Source organism: Copidosoma floridanum, unplaced genomic scaffold, assembly GCF_036245765.1.
Source record: "Copidosoma floridanum isolate Cflo_tuat_1 unplaced genomic scaffold, Cflo_Japanese_pri ptg000014l, whole genome shotgun sequence".
In the NCBI taxonomy this organism is placed as follows: Eukaryota; Metazoa; Arthropoda; class Insecta; order Hymenoptera; family Encyrtidae; genus Copidosoma; species Copidosoma floridanum.
In genome coordinates, this window is record NW_028321891.1 from 5,258,018 (window position 1) to 5,274,561 (window position 16,544).

The 16,544-nt window shown below is 34.3% G+C and overlaps 1 protein-coding gene across 1 annotated transcript in view; it reads right to left on the minus strand.

Moving 5' to 3' along the window:
- The window catches only part of scaf (inactive serine protease scarface), a 29,662-nt gene extending 23,942 nt beyond the window's left edge, over nucleotides 1-5,720 (minus strand). Inside the window, exons 1-2 of the mRNA XM_014355407.2 lie at nucleotides 5,513-5,720; nucleotides 231-1,734 (exon numbers count right to left, since the gene is read on the minus strand). Of these exons, the coding sequence (XP_014210893.2) occupies nucleotides 231-1,727 (1,497 nt within the window). The 5' untranslated portion in view covers nucleotides 1,728-1,734; nucleotides 5,513-5,720. The remainder of the gene's footprint in view (nucleotides 1-230; nucleotides 1,735-5,512) is intronic.
- Between the last annotated feature and the right edge of the window lie 10,824 nt (nucleotides 5,721-16,544).

Sequence of the window (16,544 nt, forward strand, 5' to 3'; positions counted from 1 at the left end):
GCCGATGATAAATGCATTTTTCTTGCACATTAGCTGACTAATCAATTCTAAAATTACTCATTTTTTTTTCTTCTACGGACAAGAATTTCGGATCATTAGATAGGCAATGTGGGCATGAGAGTAATTTCCTACAAGACTTTCAATGAACATATACTATCAACTATCCACGAGAGTATTATTTCATACAACTATTTATGGTAGATAAAAATGTTTAAAAAAATATTACGCACCCCTTGATTTGTTGGAGAAACTCCTGGTATAGTAGCGTATCCATTGACACACTGAGCTTTAGTGACACAGGCTTTTCCCACGCCTTGGCAGTTGACGTATCCAGTTTCGAATGGTGGATTGGGTTTTGGAATGACGGGATATCCACCAGTAATAACATCACTTGTACCAGAACTAGATTGATGACTTTCTTGATGACTTTCTTGTCCGTGGACACCACTCTGACCATAGTTACCATTTTGGCCATGGACACCACTCTGGCCATAGTTACCATTTTGTCCATGGACACCACTCTGGCCATAGTTACCATTTTGGCCATGGACACCACTCTGTCCATAGTTACCATTTTGGCCATGGACACCACTCTGGCCATGGATACCACCCTGTCCATGAATACCGCTTTGGCCATGAATACCATGTTGGCCATGGACACCACTCTGGCCATGGATACCACCTTGTCCATGAATACCGCTTTGGCCATGAATACCACTTTGGCCATGGATGCCAGCCTGACCATGGATACCAATCTGGCCATGACTACCACTTTGACCATGTAACCCAACTTGCATACTACCACCCCCAATGTGATGTACTCCAAGTCCACCGTGATTATTAAAATGTCTGTCATCTTGCACGTAGGTAAGCGTATTAGATCCCACGTCAGCTTGACTACCATGACCGAAATTACCTCCTAAACCGATTCCACCACTACTTTGTTGGCTGAATCCTCCGTGAGCTCCACCTCCGAAATTTCCACCAAAGTGTCCAGTACCAAATCCTACGTGACCTGCGTTAGCTTGATTTGCTCCGGCACTGGCTACTCCACTGGCCCCAGCGTGGGTATGCTCTTGATTCGGAAATTGGCCATTTAAGAATGGATTACCAGCGGTGTTTTGTAACACATTGTGAGCACTATTAACAGTAGATCCAGAAACCACTCCACCTACGGGGTTGTTCGAACCTCCAGAAGCCGAGCAGCCGTTCTGATTGCACGGACCCTGAGCGAAAGGACTGCCAGATTGCATCCACCAATACTGTGACCCCAGTTGACCACCGTTGGCACCAGATCCGCCAGCTGCGGCTGCGCCATTCAAACCATTATTCGATCCAGCGTTCAGGCCAAGATTGAAATTGGCATTAGCTCCGCTGCTGGCACTCGCAGTAGCGCCAACACCAGCATTGGAACCAGTGCCGAGGAAGTTGGATGGAACGTGGCCGTTCAAAGAACCACTGGACTGGTAACTCTGTTGGTTTTGGAAGGCACCGCTCGCACTGAAGCCATACTTTTTGTTACTCTTGACGTTCAGGCCCTTTACAACTCCGTTCGATTCTGTTTCCTCCGCGTTCGATACGCTGTAGCTACTTGCGCTTGCACTCGATGCTATCTTGTCGTAGTGATAGCCATCTTCGTGGGCAGAATCAACAGTGGCCTCGGCGAACGCGTTGACGTAACAAGTCAACGCCGCTAGGCCCAACAAAAGAGCCGGCAAACCTCTCATGTTGAAGCTGAAAAAAACATTTTTTTTTCATTACATTTTCATTCGTTTGAACATTTGGTTATTCCAGATTTTTCTGCTGCTACATTCACAGAGAAGTGTTCATCTTCAAAGATTTTAAAATCATGCTGACGAGAAATGGCCTAAATACCCTTAATGGGACATGCTTTATAAAAATAGATGTTTTATAAAAAATAAAAGTATTCAATGATTTATAATTGATTGATAAGCAACGCATAGGATGACTTTTAGAAATGTTCAACGACAAAAAGTATCTCCGGAATGATTGTCAGCATGGCTTTTAAAATATTTACTTCCTTTTCACAATAAGTACATGGAGACATCGTAGATACAAGGAAATAAGTTCAACAGTAAAAAATCATTCAGTATCATGAATAATTTAGATGCACACGTGAAAAGCATGATGTACAAAAATATACAGTTTTCCGTTAAATGGGAATTCCAACGACAACAACGATTAACCGACTTTTTTTCGGATTCCAAAATAGCTATATACATCGAGCAATAAATATAAAGGAAAGACGAGATGTACACGAGAAGTCTTTTGGTCCCGTGTGCGAGCACATGATCAAATTGAGGTTCTATTTTAGAGTAAGGAAAAATTGACGGTGCCTTTAAAGTGCGCTTGTGCGATAAAAACTGTAATAAATATTTTTAAAACAAACTTCAATTGATCACCTCTAGGATATATCAACGCGTCGTGTAGCCAGTATCTGTTAATAGAAAAAGCTTAGTGAGAGTGATTCGTGTTTTTTTTTTTCCCAGATATAAGATTTCCTGTTTATACCGAAATGACACTATTTTTAGTACATGACCTGTTTAGAATAAATAATATTATGTTCTAAAAGTTTGGGGCGAAAAACCATATTTCTGCGTAGTTGTTAATGGAATTATTTTATTTTTAAATTTTACTGAAAAAAAAAATAAGAATCTACTGCTATACTTTAAGACAATAATAATTATACGTTTTTATGATTATATATACGGAGAAATTCTAATCTTCCCAAAAAAATAATTTATTTTATAAGCAGCACCACTTATCATATTTCATGATTCCTTGTGACTTTTTGTGTTTCGCGTATTTCCTTGAGCCTACGGAGATGTTCCCAATTTTTATATTAACATTTCCAAGATATTACTTCACCCGCTTTCTAGAAATCACGTAACCGGTCAACAGCTAGTAATAAATAGGCTATCGTCTTCACTCTTATCTCATTCGGTTACAAAGATACGATTCTGAAAAATAACTGCCGTAATTCAAGGGGATGAAAACGTTTTTCTAATGATGATAAAAATTGATCTACTGAACAAACTCACAGCGAAAACAAAATGCTTCTTCTTTTAGACATCGGAATGACTATTTTGACAGTAATATTTTAATTTTTTATTTTCCTTACCAAAAAACCACAGATTTTTGCTATTCTTTCAACTATTTATTATGATTGTTTTTTGAATTTTTAGAGTTATATTGAAATGGTCAGATACTGTAAACTTTTTACTTTTCAGAACTTTTATCCATGAATCATTATCTTGCTGTAATATTTATTTATTTATATTTTTTATTTTTACCATCGAGAGTTACAGTTTTTATCAAAAACCTAAAATTTTTCCATCGAGAATTTAAACTTTGATCTAAGCAAATACGTTCCTTTTGTCAACAAAATTCACAATTAAAAGTACAAGAATTTAACGATAGAAATTTGTATCGGATTATTCTTAACATTATTCCTGTGACAAAAATATATTTGCACATGGGTTTGAATAATTGAATCGGAAAAAGGCAAATGATTCACGAGCTAAAAATACAAAACATGCAACAGACTTCAGGTTTCAACATATGTGCAGACATGCGTCCGTTGCAATGCTCGATTAGTCGAAGGAACGTCCTTGCTTTGAACAATAGGTTTTTCGGGGCTTGATCGTGGCACTTAATAAACACACTCGCAGCTGTCAGCCCACGTCGAGAAAGGCAATAATCACGACTTTTCTTACGTTGGAGTTTAAAAAAAAGTGCATGTGTATTCTGTATAAAAAAGCAGCTCCAAAAGTAAGTGTGCATTCTTCTGAACAGGTCAAAAAGCTCGTTTTCAATAACTTCATTGAGCGCTAAGCCTTTTCTTCATGAAATGATATTATTTACGATTATAGAAATAATTATTTAAAATTGACTCGTTCATCGGTTGACTGTTTTTGTAAGTTTAGTTTTTAAGAACACGAGTTTTTTTATAATCCATACAAAATCATTTTAACTTTGTTTTATGATGCTTTTTCAAAGTTTTGCTTATAAATAAGCACTGATGTTATGACTTGTTAATTTTGAATTGTTTCTATCAGTGCCAAATAAATATTTTAGCGAGATTTCGTGTTGATTTCAATTAAATATGTAAAGATTCGAATCATCATTGGATGTAAACATCATGTAGTTTTTTTATAAGTGGATTCATCACGTAGATTAAAAATATGGAGACACAAAATTCAAAATTTTTAGCTTTGTTACTTTACATACGTATTGACTGCCTTTACAAAAATTGATTCAATCAAAATCAATAAAAATTTTATTTTTATCATTACTAAAATATGAGAAAAAGATGAAATTTCAATTAAAAAAAAAAAAATTCTTTAAGCAGATTAAAAAGGTCAAAGAGTGTAATGTAATCACTTGAGAAATGATATAACAGTTTGATTGATTACCAGAAATTTTATGACTATGAATTTTTGAATAATTACATAACTCCAAATAATTGTAATAATTATTCGTAAGTAAATAAAAAATAAATAAATAAAAACAGTTGCGTTATTATAATAATTCTGTTATTTCTTCATATTGAGTACAACTTATTAACTTATATAATTTTTAATACTTTTTTACAAGTTTTGATGTCCCGTAAAAATATAGTCGATGCAATCAATTAGGCATATTTGCTCAATTAAAATGATTGATTGCATCTGATTAGATTAAAATTCAAAAATTTCATTTCAAAAAAGCTACAGTAAAAAAATGTAAATAAATAAAAGCAATGAAAATTTTTAGAAATTAGTTATATTAAACTAAATGACATAGCATCAGTACGGATTAACTTAAACTTATTTATTCAGAAGTAATTTACCCATTAAATAGTAAAGATTCGAATTTAATTTTCATTCGGGAACTCTAGATTATTACAAGTTAATATAAGCCACGAAACAAGAAAATACAAAAAATAAAACTTTCTCAATTTCTAAACAGATAACCATCAAATACGATCTTTGGGAATTTTATTGGAAAGTCAACGGGTTACCAAAAACGATTCAGCATCTTGCATGGTAATCCTCATAAAGCGACAGCTTGAACTAACGTTATTCAGAGTAGACATCGTTTAGATAAAAGCAAACATTTTTAATCTACTTTACACGTTTCTTCGGTAATTAACAATTATTTTACAGCTAAACAATAAAACTTATGGCAATTTATCGATAAAAGACTCACACAGCAACCTATAAAAAAACTCTAATTACTAATTAACTTTCTGGCATAGCAAGGATACGTATACACAAATTCAACGGGGGCAACCCAGCAAAAGCTTTTTCATTATGCCGCGGAAGCAAAAACTCAACGTAAATCCGCGCCGAAAGCTCAGTCTGTTGGTTAACTAATCGCAAAAGGAAATCTAACAGTTGGCAAAATAAAAAACTCAAACATCATGAGGTAATTATCGTACTCTACCAGGGATGTCCGGGCGCACTTTTGAAAATAAAATCCGCGAAATCACCCACTTTTTCACACTTACCTGTGCAAAAGACTCGGCTCCCAGGACCGCCCGTCAAAGTATCCAACGGAGAATGATAACTTTGGTCGAAATAGCCGAATGTCGCGCGTCGATGGAAAATAAAGAGGAACCGAGCACACGTTGCACGGCCAATAACGACTGTATGTGGTTGATCTGATGTAACGATCTCGCGGTCTCTTGGCGACGCCGTTCGTTCCGGTGGGAGTAAAGTCAGAGTGACTGAAGACGCCTCCACATTCCGGCTACTCTTATACCCATGCCGATTGTACGTCCAAGCGGCCGAGCAACGCGGTGGCATATACACATCCCTTCCATCACCAACAGACATCACGTTAGAGATCCTCCGTATACACACGCTCGCGAGCCGTCCCCATACCCTATAAAATGTGCCTGTCCCCACACACGCAAATCGAAGGGGACCGGCGTGTGTATAGTGTCTCCTACTGTTGCCGCTACTATTACTACACGCCTGTGGCTTTCTCTCCTTCCTTAGTTCGTCGCTATCTTCGAACCAGGTTTTTGGGGTCCTGCTCGTCCTTCGAGGGGCCTTCCCCCTTCTTCTGCTCTTCTAGCTCGTCCTGGCCAAATTTCTATATTCGCTGTGGTCAGGGAGCACCTTGGAACCGTCCTTTTCACGTCTGCTCCTCTTCCTTTGTCTCGTTCTTCATCTTTTGCGGTCAATTCTGTTTTTCGGAGCATTTTTTTTTTTTTTTTTTTGTTTTTCTTTTCGTTAACGAGTTACGAGCTCTTTTGATTTTTTTCCGTAGACTCGATGGCGTGGGAGGGTATTGGGATCGTCGATTTATTTTTTACGCCATAATTCATCGCTAGTGTTGGTTCTGTTGTTTTGAGCGGTTACTTTTGTTTGTGAAAATCTTTGATGGTTTTTGAAGCTATGGCAATTGTTTTAAATATCATCTCAGAACAATTAAATCATAATGACTATGGTTTTCTTCTACATAAGAATTCAGTTTCATTCTAATTTGATTATATTTTAGTTTGATTTTCTTTAAATAATTGGCTTAGTAAAATTTATCGTTTGAAAATTGAATCGCTAAAAAATTTCAGGAGTTTCAAATTTCATTGCAACCATAAGCTGATTAAAAAGATAAATGCTTATGATAATATCAAAGTTGAGCACATACGTTTAAAATTAAAGCTTTAAAAAAGTAGAAGATCTTTTTAGAAGAGTAGTGGCAATGAAATATTTGAATCATTACATTCAATATATCAAATTACATGGTCATAATTTATATCATTTCATGTTGCAATTATCAGCATTGTACAGGTAACTAGTATATCTAAATTATTGTTTGAATTTTTTTTGTATACCTTCATTATTTGACATTATTCTTTTATATTTTCATTTACAGTTTCAATGTAAAAAGGGTTCAAAAAATATTTCAAATTTATTACACTTTTACCGTTTTGAAAGTAAAAGAACACACAACTAATAGTTTTACGTATTTATCCGTCTTTCGTTTATGTAGGTAACAGAATATAGAGGGATTACCTCGTCAAAAATCCCTGATTTTTCCAAAAACTGAAGGCTACACTAAAGTAGCTCATCCAACAGATTTTTTAATGTAGGAGACAAATTTAGAAAATAATTGAAAACTATTAAATTTCTCTTTGCTTCACTTGTTGCCTAATTGACCGTATCCTCTAAACTTATACGAATAACGATACCAGAAACCTTATTTTTTTCATCTTATATCATTCGTATTCACTTTTAATAAATGCAGATTGGAATCGTAAAAAAATTAATGAAGGTGATATCAAAACGTTTCTGTCCTAGGGAGGCAAATAGAGTTGTGAAACTTAATGATAACATCTATGAAAAAATTGTACGATTCCAACCGATATCTTTGAAATTACAAAGTAAAATAGCTGTTTATATTTTGAAAAAGAGTTTTAGTATCACAGCGTAAGCTGGTACGGTTTGATCAATAAAATGTCTATTATTGGCTCAAGATTTTAGTACTTCTTCTAAAAATTACCTAATTAAAATATAAAATTTCAACTCCTAATTTTACCTGCAGATGAAAATTGTAGAGAAAAATACGATTTATTTTTTAATAAAGCTTCTTCTACTTAAAGTCACTAAGAGAAGTTGTGTATATAAAAGAAGTGACTTATATGAAAATTATACTAATAGCTATACGTACTCATACAAAAAAAAAAATCAATTTGCCGCATTGAATGTTTGAACAGTATAAAAGTAAAATTAATCGTTAAACGACGAAAAAATGCGCACCATGTCTTGGAATTTGATGTATGAGCACTGAGTCTTAACAACGAAAGCTCAAAAGAGCGTCTGTATTTTGCATAACATGCACAAAAACGCTGTTCTGATATTTCAATGTCAAGGTCCTGCGCATCCTTGGACAATTATTCAGTAAATACTCAGGAATGAGTTCGAATTTCGAAAAATGAATCGTAGAATGTTGCAAACAATAGCTAAATGGCAATGTCAGCCAAAAGGAAAATTTATCATCTATGTATGTGTATACACATCTTTGAAAACCCAAGATTTTTTTTCAACTCCTGTAGTAAAAAGAACCCGTTTCGTAATACGAAGAATTAGGCAAGTGCGCGCGTCTGCGTCCAAATAAGAGGCAGAGGGAAATTAACATTTTTCATCGATGAGCGCACGTAACGAAATTCCAACGTTCGCGTCATCAAATCGAAAATATATATATATCCCTCTCGTATGGAACGGTCCTATTTATCGCGATAGTGTAAGAATTAATGAACAATGACCCATTCTGCGGGATCCTGATGCGCGACTCATCGCATTCGCGCGCAGAGCCGGTGGACGAGAGGGAAATCCCGAGCGCGGAGAGGAAAAAAAAAAAAAAAAAAAAAAGGAACCCTAGTGTGTACACCTCCCGCTCACATTGTCAGGCGAATAAGCGCTGGCAAGGCAAAGCCGGATGTCTAGCGCACAGTCAACGCTGGGCTCAGCTCCGAGGCTGTAACTCAGCAAAAGTGTCCGTCGAATGTCAGGGCGATTGAGGAAACATTATGCTAAGCGCACAATACATAGTATGGCTTACCTAATTAGAAAAGGGAGATTTTTTTTGGTATGGAAGCAACGTTGCGTCATGTGAAGAAATTTTGCGAGAATCCGAATGTTTTCGGCATCGCGTATAATAAGACGCGTCTCCGATACACGAGCATCTGCTGCGTGGATTTCGGACTTTCCAAATGTTTGCTAACGCCGAAAACAACGCAAATGGTCGTCGTAAAATCGGGTATACTAACGATAATTTTTGTGTATTGCCGGACTTGGAAGTTTATATACGCCATCCCTGTGACGATAGTACCAGGATGTAAAAAAAAAAAAAAAAAAAAAAAAGGTGACACGAGCATAATATGCGTGTTGAGTTGTAGGACTCGGAGATTCTCGCCTGCCTGCTAATGATTGGGGACGTCAATAGATTTTATTGGATTGAAGAAGATGAAAACAAACAAGGTTTGGGACGAAGAGGGTAACGCAAAGGGTAGAGAACGCGAGGAAACCTTCGCAATGGTGTGATCGTACTAATGATGCCCGCTGGTCATTGCACGTACATATAGGAGCAAGGCTTCTCCGTAAATCATAATTATATGGCAGTCCCTCGAGTTTTATACATCTTTGGATTTTTTTATTTTGCCGTAGTGACCTTAATTAGCAGGTTTATGTGAACACAAGGGTACTTTGGGGCAGTAGAAGGGATGTTGAAAATGCGAGCAGTTACATGCAAAAGTATGAAATTTTAGCAGGATGAATAAATAATTGTTTACGGGGGAAGAAGATTAGTGGAGCGTGACATTGGGCGAGTGTTGTTCGATTAATCTTGGCATGACGTCGTACTCTGAAAATGAGATTCAAGTGGTTTTTAAGTAGCTCCTCCTTCCTCATGAAAATGATCTATTTCCTCATGCATACATGTATACTTATGTGATTTTGTATAACTTGATTTTGTTGTTGTTGTTTTTTTTTTTTTTTTTTTTTTTTCTTCTCTTTACGCTTGTAAAAGAGTTCTGCATTTAGGAGCAAAAAATTAAGCTGATAACGCATAAAAACACGCTGTTTTGGTGGGTTTCGTTGAATTTGGAATGCACATAAATTTTATCGTGATTGTAAAAAATGGTGTATTTTATTTTTTATTTTTAACTAAGTGAAAAAATGATACATTATTTTAATTTTTTGTTTTTGAATACTTAATAACGAGCTTTAAATTTTTGTTTTCTTTGGTTTGAAAAAAAAAAAAACGTTTGAGACATCGTTTGGATGAAACATTTTTACATATTTCTATCGAGTACTGTCTTGATGATTGGTCCAAAAATTTTTTAATCCGTTTAAAAATCAATTTGATGTCGTAGAAGCTTTTCTGTTCAAATACATTAATAACCACAATTCAACTGTTTTTTTAAGAAATTCATGAGACACTATTTTTTTAAAGTTTTTAAAGATATACAAAGGTAACCTAGCAAAGTTGTTATTAAAATCATTTGTTAGAAAACAATTTTTTTAAACACAATTTATAAGTATTGTATCTAATAGATAGTGAAAATAACGATTTTGAATGTGGGTTACAACTTTTTCCAGCTATCTGACAAGTTCTTATTATCCACGCAAATTACTTTTTCTTTTCATGAACTCAGTTTTACATTATGTTTTGAGATGTAAGCTAAAAATTATAGTTTATTTTTTAACTGCAAATAGTTTATAAAAAAACAAAAAAAAGATACTCGTATTTCATCACGAATGCTATAATTACTACGTCTAACTGTGAAACTTCTAACGTGAATTCCTAAATACCAATGATGTATGGCATTTATTTTCGAATTTCAAAATTCTAGTAAATCAAAAAATCTAAACGCCCTTGAAAATGAAAATTCAAACAGATGAATAATTAATGATTTTACTAGGTGCGAACAAAGACTCATGGGGTAACAAATTTTTGTTGACGTAGTTTTCAAATTTAACATTGACTCAATGAGGTGAAAAATATTCAATGTCAAGCTAATCCTACGTTGTATTTTTAAAATTCTACTTTCACTCCATATTATTTATTATGAGTTTAGTCGGGAAATATTCTCTTATTTACTAAAGTAATATTTAAATTGAAATGTTAAAATGTTGATGTCGTCAAAAAAAAAATGTTCTGTAAAGTGGTAAAAGTTTTCATGTATCAGTAAAATTTGCAGAATCTTGAAAAAATTTTGAACGCAATTTCACCATTAAAAGTCATGGTGCAAAGTTTTCGACCATCTAAATTTAACTGCGAAGGTCAGAAATTATTCCGAGCTACTTACAGTTTCCCAACATTTATCTTGTCTTGATCGAAGAAGAGAAGACGACTGAAAAAATGTGAGCGCAAAAATAATAAGCACTGAGTCGGAATGTTACTTCACTTGTGTTTGTCTGCACATAGATGTTATCAGTTTGAAAATGACGGTTTCTGCTGAATTTATCAAGGCTTCTATTGTAAAAATTAAATTTGGAAGAAAAAGTATTTCATAACTTTTTTTGTCTCTCACTATGTTGGTTCGCAATACAGGTAATGTGGCTGTCCATCATATTCCATAATAAGCCTGGAAATAATACTGTATTAGAGAGGAAGAAGCGTCTCATTTGAAATGTATAATGGGCACTTGCTTAAATTGGTGTTTGTTGTGAGGCTAAAGACGTGGGAACTATTAATTAACTACTTTAACTCTCGAAATGTATTTTATCATCGTATGTTAGACATAATACTCTTCAAGTTATATCAAAAGAAAAATTTCCCTGTACCATTTAATTTTTTTTATTATAAAAATTGTTGTTCAACAGCTTCAAGTCGATACCTTTGCATTTTTTTAAGCGTCACCCTAACTACAGCAATAAGCTTTTTTTATATATTTGTTCTACGACCGAAAAGCGTTTTGGCCGTTGCTGTTGTAGTAAATTAGCCTTTGATTGAATCATTGACAGTCCAACTTGTTTCTAGTATACTTCAGTTACAATCAAGGTTATACTTTGTTAGTTCAATACAGAATCTTCACTAGAAAATTTTTGTGTCAAAGACGTCAGAAGCAAAGCGAAAACATACAAATTTTAGTAAAAGCTCGTCATCAAGTAATTTACGTTTTTATCCTAGAAATACTCCAATAAACTGGAAATTCAAAGGTATAGTATAGCTGTACATTCATCGTGTATTGATTTTTTGGTCGATAAAAAGAAAGAAAAACCTAAGTAGCCAACTCATTCTACATCTACTTCTGCGCTCACTTATATTTGAATAATTAATTGAATTGTAAGATCATCATGCCCATACATCTGTTCCGAAAAATTGAACGCTTATTTTAATCGTATATCGGATGAGTAATCAAATTTTTTTATCTAGCAGAGGAGGTTTTTTTTTTATTCATTCTTTTAAGCAAAAAATTTAGTTTTATATAGTTGTATGAATAAATTAAAATTGTACGTCTTTTTTACGTTAAGCATAATAATCACAAAATTTGTCGTCTAAATAAGTTGATTAAATAAATTAATCAATTAATACTTTCCAATCAAGCATGAAAATTAAATATTATTCGCCAAAAAAATGTAAGATACTTCATTGTCAAGAAATTTTTTTTTTTTTTTACGAACAAACGTTTTTAACACATCTGAGTTATGGTTGCTATACCATATGTTTGTAAATGAAAAAACGTCTGCGATGTCGTGTTTTTCAAATTTCTTGTGTTCGCCTCGTGATTCAACGCTCAAATTAGCACTGGTTTGAATTTAAACAATCCCATCTTCTCCCATGCGTGTGATATATCAACAATTATCAATTATAAATAACCTCACAGTCATTATCCTTGACGCGTTTCGGACAGGCGTACAGCGTGTTGATAAAAGAAATTCTTTTCATCGAGATATTTGTGACAAAAACATTTTTCATTTAACCATCGATGATTTCATTTTTGACGTGACTCACATCTCCGGCCAACCAATTCTGCATCCTTGATGGGTATTTTTAGAAAGGACGTCCAAAAGCACTTTTTCTTAGGCATTGTCTCATCTCGCGCGAGTTTAATTAAAAAAAAATCGAATAACAGTCGTCTGCGGCATAAAAATTTTCGACAAAGTATCGTTAAGCTCAATTAAATTTTTTTTTTTTTTTTCAAATGCCCGCTAAGGCAAAAAAAAAACGAGAAACAGATCAAACAATGAGCTAGTAAAACAACACCCGTAGCATTGTAAAAAATGCGATATTCCTCCTCGTCCGACTTTTACTTTTCATTTCCGTTTGTCACAGCATTAGAAGAAAAAAATAAATAAATAAAAAAAAGAACATTGGTGTTTTACAGCTATTATTTATATTGACTAGCGTCAGCGGTTGCCTATACTAATAAGAGATTATGAAATCACGTATACGCCGAATCTCCATAAGTTCCTATACATAACACCACCTCCTCCAAATACCGATAAATTTGAGCCGCAAGAAAGTCCAGTCGGACGAGCCACCGCGAGCGTACATTATACGGCTCGTTACGAATCTAACAGTCTTCCACTCGGCCACGGACATAACTGTGCAATTATACGCTTTTAAAATATAGACCGCGTGTACCAAAACACTTTCAATTCGACCGGGTCTTGCCCTCTCAAAGACATTAGCACCGACCAAGTTTCACAAGTGCCAAAAATTTTCTCTTTGTTGTTTAATCTATTTTTGATTGATGATTTACTTACTACGGGGCTGTACAATCGATTGGCTTTACAACGGGCAACGCCAAATGGTAAAAGTACACCAACTAAGACACAGAAAGAATGAGAGTAAGCCATTGGAAGTATGTAGGTATGCACGATCATCGAAGGCTATACCCATCGAATCTACTGTCAAAGGCCCAAATATGACATTTATTACTTGGACGTATAGCTGTACAACAAACGCTAAAGCTGCTAAAAACGCGTAAGTATCTAATGTGCCACCGTTCGTTGGTCACCAACCGCGTTTTCGTAAAGTCGCCCTCCCGTACCTCTTTTTTGCCCTATACAAATAACAAAAGTAAAAGTATCGCCGGACGAGAGAGGGATCATATTGTATAAAGTACACCTTTTCTATCAAATAAGAAAGGGGCCATAGGTATGTATACATATACGCGTACGTATAGGCACGATGGCATATACGTTTTTATAAATGTGTGCAAGAAGAAGAAGTGTTGCGAGATATATATACCAAACACTGTTTTTTTCGTGGCAGATCCGACTTATTATGTGAATCTCCGTGCCGGCGCCAGTCTCGATGTCCAACCGGACCTACACGCGCCCGGGAGAGCCGCGCACTCTCCCGATGTTTTTATTGCCTCGGGTGTATAAGGTGTCGGTGATACGCCTAACCATTCGTGAGCGGGGGGGGGGGGCTGCGCTAGAGATACGAATCTAACGAATATATATATATATAGGGTACGCGGATGAAATTTCTCCGTCGTTACGGCTTTTTTTTTTTTTTTCGGGAGGACACGAGGAAAACAAAATTATTGCTTACGGTGCTCAAGGTCGTTGTGAAATCTCTACTTTGGGGACAAAGAAGAGCTGCCGCGATGGAATATGGGGTGAAACCGGGTAAATTACGGTGATTGCGACTTTGCACGGAAGTACTTTTTTTTTTTTTTTTACAAATAAATATTTCGATGCTGCAGATTGAGATGATTACATTACCAAACGATGAGCTGTTCATTAGAATAATACCTATACAAAGACCCTACGGGGTTTATTAAAGGCGCGTTGATTCGGTATTTTCCAAAAATGTTGATTAACTATTGATTCTGTGCCATGCTTTGCTCGAAGAAAGTTTTTACGGGTATTGAGCCCTTACGGATAAAGTATGCAATGCGACGCGATTACAAAAAAAAAACTCGTCCTTAGATGTTGGCTTTAATTTTTTGATCACATATTTTTTTTGCAACTAACTGATCTCTGTATGGTTAATACACTTTTTTTTAAATTAAAAAAAAAATTTATATATACACATATCATCTTAATTGAGCGAATCAGTCTTGAATATACATACGTAGTCATTGTAAGGTTGCGGAATCGGTTGTCTCATTGTGTGAAATTAATAGGCAAAATTACTCTTTCTCATGTCGTTTCAGACACACACTGTTGGTATTTACTTCACTTGGGGGTTGCACAATCCGTGAGATGCTTGATGAATATTATTTACAATTATGAAACTGTGAACAATTATAACATATGAGAGATGTGCTTATCAGATTTTCAAATGTGACAAAATCTAAAATTAATACCAAAATTACGTATTATGTAAACATGTCGTACAACACGCGATATAGGTATGGTGTGTTAAGGTTGTTTTGGCTGTACCATCCGTGCTAAAAAAAAAAAAATTAAAAGTTTTTAGAGAAAGAAACAAAGGATTTTTAAAGTTTATTTCAGCGAAATATGACTACTGTTGAGAAATTTTAACTAAATACTTTTAATCCCAATCATTACGTAGAAAGTGCTTAAAACCGGTAAAATTTTGAAGTGTACCATTCGGTTTGGAATTTTTACGGCTTACTCTGTATCTTCAAGCACATCGATTCACGAAAAGGAAAATTGAAATTTATAGAATTGTATAGAAAGTTAATGTCTAATTTTTTAAGTACTAGTTATAAATTCAACGATCGCATTATTTTATAATCATTACTTTTTATCTAGCGCTTCATTTAAGTCTTCTCTACTGGTATACATGCTTCAAGTGATACGGTAAACCTCACCAATTGAAAATCGTATAGTTCAAAAATGACCATCAATTTTTGTAAGCATTTGTGGTGAAAAGCACAAGATGTGAAATTTTCAAATTGAAAACACTTTATGGGCAAACCAGTTTTCGGTCAAACTTTACTCAAAGGGATTGATTCTTCATCGGATCCTGTTCGGATGATTTAAAAAAACTTATATATAATTGACTGCACAGCCAGAGCCATCTGAAAGTAATTGTTCCTATTTTATATTAAAATTTTTCGACAATTTCACGTTTTCATAAGGTGTCATTCGAATCCAAACGTCTATGGTATTTTAATTTTTTTCCTGAGAATTTCAATAAACAAAATTAAATTGTACACTTTGTATAATGATATCGAAGTCACGTTACTTACTAGTTTTATGATATACTGATAATTAAACAAATTTTTATCCTTTAAACGACATGAAAGTCGGAAAATTTACATGGAATTCGTGGGTCCTATTGAAAGCGATGGTGATTGGCCGATGGGAAAAAAAAGAGAAATCAGTGCTTTGGAATGTTGAAGTGGATTTTCAAAGATTATCACGTAATAAATCGACAAACTGAAAAATTATTTAAAACTTCGGCATCTTTAAGACAAATGGCACAAAATGTTCAAGATAATTGTTTAAACATTGTTGGATATCCTGTGTAGAAATATAAATTCTCTGATACTATGAAGTATCAATAGAATTGTCATTTCTATTTATTTTAACTTAAAATATTAAATGCCTCTTAATTCTGTGACCGTTACATATAACGTATATTAAATCATTAATGAATTTTTGACCGAAAGTCCATTTAATTTTGAATACGGCCAATTAAAATAAAAAAAAATCAATTTGATGAATTTACATGATGAAATATTTAGATCTTTTATAGGTGTAAGAAAATAATGTTGATCGAAAAACATTTTTTTTATTTTTATTTCCATGAATTATTTCCGCAATTTCTAAAATTATCCAGGTGTAAATTTTTAGTACAAGATCTTATATATTTTCAAAACATATTAAAAGTTTAATGGATTTAATTAATATTGATAACTTACTCGGTACTTAAGTAGATAATTATTCATATTTTTCTAATAGTTAAGAGAAAACAAGATTCTCTGTGCACACAATGAACTGAATTTTTGAAAATATTTGTTTGCATTGTATAAAAGTGCCATTATTTGATGAAAAAAAAAGTTGACTCAGCTAATTCAAGTGTACATTTTGTCATGAGAAAAACAATGAGAAATGATCAACATAGGTACATATTTTTTGAGGTACAGATGCAAAACTGCT